Source organism: Lates calcarifer, linkage group LG15, assembly GCF_001640805.2.
Source record: "Lates calcarifer isolate ASB-BC8 linkage group LG15, TLL_Latcal_v3, whole genome shotgun sequence".
Lineage (NCBI taxonomy): Eukaryota > Metazoa > Chordata > Actinopteri > Centropomidae > Lates > Lates calcarifer.
In genome coordinates this window covers 3,811,430-3,824,299 of record NC_066847.1, presented here as the reverse complement: position 1 = coordinate 3,824,299, position 12,870 = coordinate 3,811,430, and the positions used below count along the sequence as shown (strand labels likewise).

General features: G+C 39.8%; 2 protein-coding genes across 2 annotated transcripts; both read left to right on the top strand.

Annotated features, from left to right (window-relative positions):
- Positions 1–4,551: 4,551 nt before the first annotated feature.
- si:dkey-30e9.6 (uncharacterized protein LOC564083 homolog) lies at positions 4,552–7,040 on the top strand. The gene is made up of 5 exons (XM_051076118.1): positions 4,552–5,120; positions 5,349–5,420; positions 5,617–5,635; positions 5,715–5,830; positions 6,053–7,040. Exons 1-5 carry the CDS (start codon positions 4,689–4,691, stop codon positions 6,137–6,139), a joined length of 726 nt encoding a protein of 241 aa, XP_050932075.1. The 5' UTR covers positions 4,552–4,688; the 3' UTR covers positions 6,140–7,040.
- Positions 7,041–8,112: 1,072 nt separating this feature from the next.
- On the top strand, positions 8,113–12,360 carry arl4aa (ADP-ribosylation factor-like 4aa). The gene is given in 3 exon segments (XM_018676144.2): positions 8,113–8,251; positions 10,889–11,446; positions 11,448–12,360. Coding segments are annotated over 2 exon segments (603 nt in total). The 5' UTR covers positions 8,113–8,251; positions 10,889–10,990; the 3' UTR covers positions 11,595–12,360.
- Positions 12,361–12,870: the final 510 nt, after the last annotated feature.

Genomic DNA, 12,870 nt, shown 5'->3' with positions numbered 1-12,870 from the left:
GTCAGTGAGACAATCCTCTGTGATTAATGATGGATAAACCTTCTGCATGTCTAAAGGGAACCAATGGGAAGCTGACAGCTGTGCAGGTCGTAGACTGCTCCTCCTGTCTTCTCCCAGTGCAACACGAAGGTGCCTGAGTGTCTTGTTGAGACGCTTGTCTGTTTATGAGGGAGGGAAACAACCCCTCCCTCATAAATCTCCTGGACCATCAACCTGGTAAGAGCCTGGAATAGCCATCAGGTACAAACCCACTTGTCTTCCTGTCTGCCCACTCCTCGTCTTACACAACCAGCAGTTAAATCTCAGTCGACCTCTTGGATGGAAAACATGAATCTGTGTCTAGTGAACGTATGTGTGACATGTCTGAGTTTGTACCTTCGAGTTAAATCCAGGGAGTGAACAAAGCGGTAAACAAAGAGGGATAAGTGCCTCGTTTAATAATTTAATCTACACATGAGCTCATTTTGTGCAATTTTCTCTCATTATAATCAGTTATGCAGATGTGGCGAGAAATGGCAGCACTGCAGTGTCCCCTGGGAAATGTGATATCAGCTAAACGATGTAAGGAATGCAAACTGTATATAATTACCATAACCTCCACCACTGACAGAACTGATTGCACAATAATTTTGTGTACATAAAGAGAACACAAGAGCAGGGAGGCACAGGAAAATGAGTCAAACCCTAGTCCAAGACCATGTTGTAAAAGTCTAACACTCTTCCCCAGTTTTACCTCTTTGTCTTCCTCACTGCTGTTTTTCTCTCTGTTACCTGCATGAAAATCACAATACTTAGCTAGCTGGAGACAAAATCACTGCTCCAATTTACAGCTCACCTGAGGCTGCCCACTTTTAGTAAAGGGTGAAAGTGCTTATTCTGCACTGGCTTCCCTGCTGCCTTTGGTGGTCCACTGTGGACAAGATTTGGGCAATAAAATGAAATGATTTACCAGCTTGTGTCTCAGCTGACAAGTGCAGGATGTTTTGGCAACAATGGTGATGAAAGAAGTGCTCCACCACTGTTGTGAAAACTTATCATATTATCCAGGTGGTTGGATGTCTGGAGAAAGTTGGACCCAAATCACTCTATAGTCTCTATAGGTTGGCTGTACGTGTTTTCAGATCATTTCTTAAAATGTATTATTTCATAAACATTTTATGTCCTTAGCAGAGTACAGTGGAGATGTTTTGAATGTAAAATCTGATTCTGCAAAGCAATGCACATTTATAGCTGTCAGATAAATCTGAAATGTAGTAGGGAGAAAGTAGAAAGTTTCTGAAAATGAAAATCATCAAAAATGCTAATGTTTGAAATAATACTGAAGACTTAGTAGCTTTACTTTCCACCTTTGGAGAGCAAGTAACCCATGAGAACTGCTGAATGTGTGTTTGTTTTGTTGTTGGCCCATGCTGCAGAGGGGACTGCTTTGTGTTTTGTTACTGTAGAGGACAAATGTGACCTCAGAGCAGCTGGGTCATGACATGAGCTATTCCTGCTTCCACCCCCCGACATCCAACCTCCATCACATACCAAAACCCAGACTACCACTTGACACAATCCACCAACAATGCAAACAATGTCTATACAGTCACTCCGATCCAGCAACAAACCAAACCCTGCAGACGTCAAATAAGATGTAATGAAAGCAGTTAGAGCTAACCCGGCAGTTCTGTGCCAGTTTTCTTGTTTTGTATTTTTCTTACTCACATGGACGACTTGCTGAATATAATTTACATCTCCAGTGCAGTTACCATGAAATTTGAGACTTGAAAGTAACTAACTACTAAAAGGAGCAAACATCAGATATCAGCTCCAACACCTCTGCGTCAAAGAGCATGAACTTCTTGAACTTCACATTTTCTTTTAATTATACATGTAGAAATACATAGTAGAATCTTTGCAGATCTGTTTTGTGTTATATCATCAGATGTACACATGGTCTTAAAAAGTTTGTTTCTGTTTCTTTCTGTTTTGGTCTTAATTAAACCTTAGAGGGACAACCATTTTAGTCCAAATATCCAATATTTGTTTTTGATGATTTTTCCTTCATATTACAGCTGCACAGTATCCTGAGGCTACGCTAACATTTCATTAAATCCACTAAATTCAAATCAGTTTGACAGCAAAATAGCTCAGCTCTGCATCTCAGGTTGCTGATAATGTTTTTATAGTGTGCTGTAGTGTAATATCTGTCAGTGTGGATCTGTTGTTGTAGGAAGCTTTAGAGAGGCATCAGACAGCCCCACTTCATCTCCAGTGTGAACGTAATACTGAAGTTCAGGTGCAGTTTTTGAACCAGCAGCAGCACTGGAGAGTTCTGGTTCACCTTGCAGATCTTTGCAGTCTGGGGGTTGCTCTCATAATCCATCAATGTTTGTATGAAGAAGTCTGAAGAGTGGTTGTACCAAAATAGTGAACTGTGGCCCTTTTGGCATGAAGGCATTCAGCACTACAGATTAATAACTGACAGCATAAGTGTATCTGTGTTATCACATTTCATTTGACATGTTTAGGTTTGCCTTGATTTACAGTATTCCCCTTCCTCTGTACGAGCCAGGATGAAAGTAAAGAAGAGAAGGAAGGAAGAGCGTCTGATCGGACGGGATGGGCGGTGATTCCAGAAACCAAAAATCTTCTCTTCCCTCAGTGATGATGCTCAAACAGTAAAAACAGATGGAGGTCCTGACACACAGTCAGACGTTGGCAAGGAATATAAGAAAGTCCAGAAATGAGACCAGTGGTTTCCTCAGTTCAGCCTTGGATAATGTTTCAGCTTGTTTCTATTTCCTCCAGCAGTTACAGAGCCATAATTTACAAGCTTCTCTGTGTTACAGCATGATTTATGTGCAGTACTTTCTTTTAGTGTTCAAACAACAATGCAATTAGGCTCCATCATGGTGTCAGAGTGACATGGAGACGTCTCTGAGGCCTCTGAAAGGCAGCGTCAACAGCAGAAACTCTGGCTATCACGTCCAGCAAAGAGCTCCTGTAATTGTTTCAGCCGAGCCACTGATTGCACAGTGGCTGTAAATGTCACTGGATACAATGGTGGAAGTTTTCAGACACAGAGCTGAGGGGCCAGAGGTCGAGAGGAGCCTCTGAAGGTGGCGGCTCCTGGTTTTACAGCGAGGTCAGTTCCTTCACAGGCGCTGTTTGGGCTCAGCTCAGGTTTCCTGTTGCCTTTGCCCCCTCGTGTCAGCTGTCTGAGGTGGTACAAACAAAGATTTCCTCTCCTTACTGTCTGGCTCCTGTAAATCCCAGCTGACCTCTGATGTTACAGTTTTTCTACCATTGTAGTTGTTTCACTTTAAGCTTTCACATGTCACTTATCCCAACAGTCAAAGAAGAAAGAAAGTTTGTTTCATCACCTTGAAAATAAAAGAAAAAACATGCTGTATATTGCATCATCCTTGAGATTAGATCATTTAAGTGCTTGGCACTGAGGAAAAACAGCCTCCTTTTTGCTACGAGCTCATTTCTGGGAGGTTCAGTCTGTAAAAACATCTTATGTAGTGACAGACATTAAACAGCTTTTTCATCCAGAGCAATTGCAGCATGAAATCTGGAAGAGACATCATCTCTGCATGCCTGCCTCCTGAGACTCTCTACACATTGTAAGCATTCATGATGTTGGCACCAACACAGTTTATCTCATGCAGTGCTTTAAAATTAATTTAAAGTCATGCTTTTAACTCCCAGCCTTTATTCCTCCCAGTCAACATGAGTCTATACACCCCTCTGCTCTATCATGCCTTCTCTTCTTCAGTCTGAACTTTACAACTATTGTACAGGAAAGGAACTTTATTGAATAAAGTAAATTGACTGCACCTGCTAAAAAAATTAAAACAGCACTTCATACCATCATGTACTGTATCAGCTGTTCTCTGATCAGTCCCAGCTGCAGGACTCTGGTATCTGCTGCCATCTAGTGGAGACATTTCTCACACAATTATTTTTGCATTTAATAAGTATCTAAATACATTTGACTATTTGACACTTAAGATAAAACCCATTTTGTTGGATCTGGAAAATCTAAAATGACTCATTTGCTTATGTTTCTTAACTGGATCATGGAGAAGTCTCTCATGAGATATATCTGAATCTCAATGAGACACAAAACAAATGTACAGTACTGAGTACATTGTTAACACTTCCACCACTACTGTTGTCTCAATCATTACCACTAAAGAACAGTGTAAATCTTTCAAACGCTGGATTTGTAAATGTGAAGCTGAATGTAAAGATTTTTTACTTCAAGAAAAAAGTGTATAAATACAACAATACTTCTGTACTCCTGCTACAGTATGTCTTTGACTGGACTGGTAAAAAGTCTACAGTGTCATGATTTCTCCTATTCAGAAGGCACTTTGTTTGCAGTGTTGCCAAGTTCCTGTTCTGTTTTTGTTGAATGTCCTGCTGAGCTCAGGCCACTTAACTTAATTCTTTTTGTTAAGAAGGCTAAAGGCACTCGTTACCAAGCAGCACTTTTTATGTGTTGTGTCTGTAATCAACCCTCGTGCCACTGTCTCCTTCTTTCTCCCAGAGCTACCACTGTGTTCCAGTGGTACAAACAATACACCAACTTCAACCTCTGTGGATTTAAACTTGTAAGTCTCAAGACCCTGACAGGCCAGGGACTGAAATTCAAGGAGAGCAGATATTTTATTTACAAATCAAGATGGCTCCATATGGTTTGTTGCACCCGCTACCCTCAGTCTGCTTTGAAGGAAAATCTCAGTTCTCTATCAGTCAAGACCTCCGCCTTGCAAGAAGCAAGTATTTTAAGCTTCCTAGACACTGAGAGCCAGTGCAGCGATGTGTGGAGCATCAAGCCACCGGATTTCTCTCTTAAACTGTACAGATCTGTGTCGGTTCCTCAAAAGAAAGAAAGAAAGGTTTGTGCAAATCCAGCAGCAAACCACCAAACCACTGAAACAAAGAGGAGAACTGAACTAATTCTACCTAATGTTTTACATGAGAGTTTCAAGAGGAAAGACCCTCCAAAGTTCATCACACTGTACAGGCCTCCTGACGCTCTGGAGTCTGAGCTGATGTTTGTCAAGATGGGAAAGTATCCTCCTGAACCGTACAAGAACCCAAAACCTCATAACTTCAGACCAGTAAGTGCTTTATACCCTTTTCCTGCATGTTTGTCAAGTGTATCTTGAACAAAATAGTGAGAAGGTTCAATAACAAGAAAGGCAAGCAGGGATAGACACATTTTACCTACTGTGATTTAAGCACGCTTGTAATATTTGATTAAATCCACAAGATGGCGATAAACACATGAAGACTAACCAGAGGGAGCCATAACATTGTACTTTTTGCTCTTTATCACAGCACTTCAGCTTGATGAGGAGCTTCCAGACATAGTAACTACATATGACAGAGATCCTGGCAACCTGAATTTAAGATTGAAGGCACTTGGACACATGTAAGTAGATTAAATGAGCTTTTCTTCTGAAACTTTGTCTCAGAATCTGGTATTCTGAATGTCACCAATATGTATCTAAACTGCGCAACTACCATGAAACTGAAACAAATGCATTTTGTGTCAGTATCTACATTTGACCATGAGGTGAGTGTTTTTAGGAAGAGCATGTCTTCTTCAGACAGACTCTTGTTTCCCATAATTGTTGGATACAATTTATCCACTGATAAATGAATGATTTAATGTCTTTCTTTCTCAGTACAGACTGCCAGATCTGACATAGACAGTTCAAGGGACAGCAAGACAAGGATGGACACACATAAACCTGCAGAACCTAAATGGGATGCGAGACTCATACTCCCTCAGCCGTCCTGGCCTCCAAAATCAGCTTCCTATACTGTCAGTGTTTTAACACCTTATACACATAAATGATCACTTCTGATATCACAGTTTATCACCTCTGGTCTAGTGCATTGTGATACATTTTCTCATTACTTAGAGCTCTGGGAATCTACCTAATGGACACAGCGATATTTATGATTTACAACAGTTTAGATCATTTGGATTTACACCCACATTAATTCTGCACATATATTAATACTGACAGTGTCTGTTTCACAGAGACACCGGCGAAGAAGAGGAGCGTACAGTGCATTCCTGGACCGGGTGGAAGAGAAACTCTCAAGATCCTGGAAAAATAGATCATGACTCTCTCTCTCTCTTTTAGATCAAGATTTCATTTGTTTTACATGTGTATATTTGTATTGTCTAGTGTAGTGTGATGAATGAAATCAATATAATATGTTCATTTGTACATACAAAAAAGTGAATATTTGACAAAAAGTCTGAATATTGCAAATGTTTTTATGTTCAGCTGAGGTAGATATAATCATATTTTCCACATGGTTTTCCATCATTTGAGGTTTGACTGGAGCTCTTTTAATTACAGTGCCACTGTCTGTTTATCTCGAAAAATTCCTACAACATTTTGATGGATATTTGACAGTAGGCAACAGGGGTGTAAAACTAGATACACTTGACACGATAGTTGTAATGATATAATACAGTACAACAGTGAGGCTTTAGGAAATAAATCATAGGGTATCAAGAGTATGAGAATGTTTAAGGATCATATCAGTTTTAGTTCATTTACTACAAGTCACATCTGCTTTACATTACAGCACATATCATTACCGCTCTTTCAAATTTTCTGAATGTGTTGTTGTTATCTAGGAAGGTAGCTACATGATTTGCATTAATTTCAATATATTATAAATAGAACACAAGACATTTTAACAACATTTCAACTGTCAAAGTCATGTCATTGTTGAGTTGTGATGATAAACTGAGAAGGAGATGGCAGAGATGGCATGGAACATGAGTGACTGGTGTCATGAAGATCACAGCACCACATCATGAAGCCCACTGGTCCACTGACAGCTGCTCACTTGGTACCCCAAGAATTATAAACACGTGAGGCCTGCACATGTTTGAGGCATATCTGTAATAGCTGCACATATGTGTTTAATGAGTCATCTGTGCATAACTCGTGGACTAAATATAAAATGAAAGGAATATCACTGACTGCATTAAACCACATGATCCACGGGGCTGCCATGTGTTTGACTTATTTTAATCCGCTCTTATTCTTTCCAGGACTGAACAATGCTATAAAATCCTCCATCTTATAGAAGAATTATGAATTTTAGCATGAATAATATTTACCTTTGTGTCATTGGTCTTTACTACATCTTCAGAAGTCTTATGCCAACTATATGACTCAAAAGGCTACTCTATGGAATTTACTGCGACATTTTCAAGATAGTGAGTTGTTTTAATTGACGCTGTCCTCCCATGAAGACTGACCTCATAGGTCTTTTGTCTTTGTTAAGTGGAAGGATGGCTTGACAAAATGATCAGACTAACTTGAGAGAGTGCAGTTTCAAACTGATACCTAGTGCTAACAGTAGGCTACTTATTTTAACTCAACCTATGATCATTCCCTAAATGTAACCAAGTTGTTTCTGCACCTAAACCCAGCCAGATCTTTACCACAGCACGGTCACATCATAAAAAGGTTAGATGTTTATTAAAAAGTTAATAAATAAAGACAGTTGACAGTTTATATGTATAGCATTTATTGCTGCCAGTAGGGGGCGCTAATTCAGGAAACTCTCCTATGGGTTGTATCAGAGAGGTTGTTACTTTTCACTGTAATGTTTTTGTAGTTTTTAATTTTCAGAAATGATCAGTGGGCAATATGAGTTAAAATAAAGCACATGTAACCTGTTTCATAAGTTACACTGCACATACACAAACATGGATAATATTCTACTTTCCAGAATGAATGAATGAATGAGTGAATGGATGGAAAATGGATGAGGAATGCAATATCATTTCAATAATTATTTGTTTTTGATTAAGTAACTGTCTAATACTTGATTATAGGTTTACTTTACGAAATGGATTTATTAAGTAAGATATCTGGTCTATCTCTCTGAGCAAAAATAAACAAATCAAATAAACAAATGTGGCCTAAAATAGTTAAGAGACAGGAGCAGGTTATGTAAGAGCCGCCAGTGGCTAAAAGCCAGTTACTGTTTGTTATCCTTCATGCATGATGGGCTGCAGTGAGTGTGTGCTGCTTTTCCTGCCCCTCTGACCAATCATTTTAAACAAAAACACGCGGCTGAATAGGGGCGGCGCTGTTTCTGCACACACACACACACACACACACACACCCTTTCTATCTTTCTAAACACACACACACACACACACACACTGAGAGGCACGCTGCTGACTCGCCGAGCTAAATCAACGGTAGGTTAAATTTTTACTTAATTTATACCAACGTTTATCCATCAGTGTTTCTTTACTATCTGAGAGTCAGTTTATGGTTTAACTTGGGCTTTAAAAAATACCGTCAGCGACAGTGAAGCCTCAGATTGGAGAGAAGCTCCCATGAATTGTAAACATGATTTAGAAACGTGTTTTAGGCTTTTGAGCTACATTTTCTCTCAAAAGCCCCAAATCCGCGGCGTGTGGTGATACATCCTGTAATCAAAATGTGAAAAGTACATTCTCCGGACACAACATATACAGAGGTGGAATGTAACGAAGTACATTTACTCAAGTACATAAGTTTAGTAGTTAGTTTTTGCATCGGATATGATGCTTGGGCATAATTAAGCTACCCAACTCAAATGTTTGGTTGATTAATCGATTATTGGATATAAAAACAATCAATAAATCGAGATCGGCAGATTCATTTGTTAGTTGCAGTCTTACACAAAACATAACTGAGCTCCTATAAAATCCTACTTTTATGTGGATAAATGAGTAATAATAATTAATAATGTAGTAGTGGTAATATGATAGCATTGAGTACTTTTTCTCCAATGTATATGATTGTAAACAGAATATCTATCACCATTTTATAATTTTTAAGTGATTAGTCGATTAATCGAGGAAATAAGAAAATACGCGTTAGTTACAGCCCTGTTTTATGTGGGATAAGTAACATTTCCGATACAGGATTTCTCCCCGAGTATTTTTACAGTGTAGTTTTGGTGCTTGTGAAGAAAAATGGTTAAAAACATAATTATTCGCGAGTCAAAGAGATGAAACAAACAGCAGAATGGCGTGACAGACAGCCGGAGCAACAGGTGATCCTGGTCCCCGGGCAGGCGCGTGATTGACGGACGCATAAACCAATCAGCTGAGAGAGAACCGAACACAACGACCAATCGCGGGCGCCCGCAGTGTCCGTGTGGGCGTTGATCCAGACTGGGATCTCACACACACACACACACACACACTCGCGGCAGCAGTATCATCAGCGGTGGATCCACACGGGACACCGAGGACAGACAGGCAGGGAGGGTGTCGGCATTTCTGGCGGAGATTTTTTCTGTCGTCGTTGCCGAAATAAAGAGTGGGAATACAACGTGAGTTGAATTTGAGGCTGTGTCAGACCGTGGCTGTGTTCAGAGAGGTTTAATGTTGTCTCCACAGATGGCTCAGACTGGTAGGTAACCAATTTTGTTTGGACTGGGAATAAACATGCATTTGTCCACCTGTCAGTCCTCTGTAGATGTAGGGATATCTCATATCCAAACAGAATACAGAGGCAAGTGGAGACTAAACTGTGTGTGTGTTTTTACACATCATTTTTTACAATACAGTTAAGGATGTACTGTTATACTGGTAAAACTAGCAGGGCCCTATAGGAATGTAACACTGATACTATATGAGATAAATGAATATGTAGTCTATGAACACATGGTTTGGACTTCTGCATTAAAATGAACAGTGTAAACTTCTTCAAATGAAGTATAAAATGAAGTCTATGAAAGTAATTTTCAGCCATGGCACTTTGGATAATGCCTTGGCTCTGCTATTACCATAATTTGATAGCAGACTAGATGCAGTATATACCTCAAATGTCTTCTCCTGGTCTTAAAGGTGCATTAATTACATGTCCTGAATGTCATCCACATGAATAACTACTGCTATTAAAATCTTCAAGTAGCAGTCTTCATATATTCAGTCAAAAATACCATGATGTTTGTTCTTTGCATGCTGATGTAATGATAAATGACGTTTCACTACTCACCTGACATTCAAGTTTGAGTGCTTTTCCATCAAAGTAAATATGCTTTTGTATGTATTTTGGAGCCACTTTGGGGGCCTCAACAAACCAAAAACACACATCTGACATATTGTCATTTTAAAAAGTTGTTATGGTGTATGTAACATTCACTGTTCACACACCCAGCATTCACAAAGAAGCAGTAGCTATTCATTTTGAGAGGCGTTTCTTGCCACGTGACAAATAAGAATTGAATGTTCACTCTTTCCTGAGCTCTGTTTTGGTCTCCAGTAACGCCTGAGGAAAAACATGCCTCTTTAGCTTGTTGGATTCTGCACTATGTTCATACTCTAGTTGCTAAATTTGCCTTTTGGTGTTGTAAAGGCGTCAGTCAATGGCTTTAGTGCTTTTGCTGTAGACAGCCACCTCCTTAGGCCAGACACCAGATTGCTGAAAATATAGTTTGCTGGACAGAAAGCTGAAACTTGAGCTAAAAGGGGATAAAAAGCTCACTTGATCTGAGGGAAAATGCATTTAGGTGATAATTTCCTGTTGGTTTATCACCTGCTGGAGCCACGTAGGCAATAAAATGCACCTTTGCTCAACTCAGCAGACTTAAGGATTTTGCTGCTTGCTGACTTGGTCTGGTATGAGACGAGGCTTATAGAGGCCACTGTAGGTAAACTTTAGGTATTGTGTAACCTCAGTTTGTTGACTTTATGACTCCTCTCTACATATGCTACAAGGGAAATGTGGGAAATGTGCCACAGTTGTTGTTCAGAAAAAGTAGCATAGTTTTGCTTTAAGTGCTACTGTTTCTGTAAACCTGTGTTTCACCCACAATAACATGTGCAATATGCTTTCAGGTAATTGCTGCAGCCATTTTGGAATATAAGCAACTCATAGGCCTTATTGCTGGACAGTTGGATCAAACCTCCCACATTACAAATCTTTCCTCATGAGGAAAAATGGGGAATGGATTGTCGGAACAACCTAGCTTCCTTTCAAGCGTCCCGTTCTTCCAGTCTTTTCACATCGCCATCCTTGGGCTGGATTCTGCAGGGAAGACCACCGTCTTGTACAGACTGCAGTTCAATGAGTTTGTGAACACGGTGCCCACCAAAGGTTTCAATGCAGAGAAGGTCAAAGTGTCTCTGGGTGGCCACAGGACTGTGACATTCCACTTCTGGGACGTCGGTGGTCAGGAGAAGCTACGCCCCCTGTGGAAGTCCTACACACGATGCACAGATGGCATCATATTTGTGGTGGACTCTGTGGATGCAGAGCGCATGGAGGAGGCCAAAACGGAGCTCCATAAAATCGCTAAGACCTCCGAAAACCAGGGGGTGCCCCTGCTGGTGGTGGCCAACAAACAGGACTTGAGACACTCTCTGGGATTGGCTGAAATAGAGAAATTGCTGGCGTCTGAAAGAACTGGGCCCTGCAACTCCTTGGCATCTGCAGCCAACCTGTGCCATCATAGGAGAAGGACTCAGGGAGGGCCTGGAAAGACTCCATGACATGATCCTGAAAAGGAGAAAGGTGCTCCGGCAGCAGAGGAAAAAGAGATAAACTTGTCATGAGAGAGACTTGTCTGCTGTTTTATGTGAAGGAAACATAATGGATTTTCTCCTGTGTGGACTCAAGCTTCCACTGCAGGTCCAGATTCAACACGCTGAGTTTTATCAGTCAAAAACTGAGCTTTAGGATTCCTGGTCTTGGTCTTGTGATGATGCTGTTGATCAGGAAGTGACACATAAAGGAATACAGTATGAAGATGAGAAAGTTTCAGAAATGTGTGGAGGTGTTATAAAGAGTTTATATGGATTAAAATGCACAGAGGGTTTGGGGTCTGGAAGGGTGATAGAAGATGTTTTAAGGTTGCTGTACGTTTCATGAATGGCTACTGGCTGTTCCAAACAATGCTACCAAAAATAATTTAAGAAAAGGCTTTGACTCGTTGAAGGTTTATTCAGTAAATAATTGTTACACCAGAGAGGGCAATGACGTGAACATCAGTTTCATTTTACTGTTTTATATGTCGTTATCCTAATTGTTATTTTTTACACTGGACTTTCTTTGTGAGAGAAAAGTATTATCATGCATTATTATCGATTTGCTTGCTGTCTTATATCTCTTGATTTTTAAAAGCACTTTAGAGTATGACTTCTTATGAAGTTTACAGTTTTTAAATAGAGCATATTGTGTTGGATTTTACAAAAATGTTTGGGCAAAATACATCTGACTCTGCTGTACAGTAGGTGGTCCTCATTGGCCACATTGTCATTAGACAGGTTTTATGCATTATGATTTCTTAAATAAAACATATTTAGAACAATGTTGACAATGGTATGGTAGCTATTTGTTTACTTCAGTTCATTTGGGACATAACAGGTTTGAGCTTGTTTAAATCTGCAGAATGAGACGATAATTTAAACAAGCGATAAATAAAAACATCTCTTTTAATGAGGCACTAAACCACCAGTTCACCCAGTGGAGCTGCTGGATTGCAGAACTAATTGTTCTGTTACATGTGAATGTGATTTAAGGGGTGAAAAACAAACTTCATGCTCAGTCAACCTCCTCTCTAATTATCACTTAGAAAAAATATTCCTCTGTTTCATTTTTAGAAACTTGAACAATGATTGTGTTGACACAGGAGCACACCCAAAACTTTAAGGTCCATTTAGATTATTGTGTATAGGTGTAGAGAAACTTTGACATGGCTTTGATAGTTTTTCTCACTAAATACATACACTGTGCTCCACAATTTTCATGTCAAGTAATGAACTACATATCTACAGACATGTAAAAGTTGGTGCACATCACAAAAGCCTAATACTAAGAA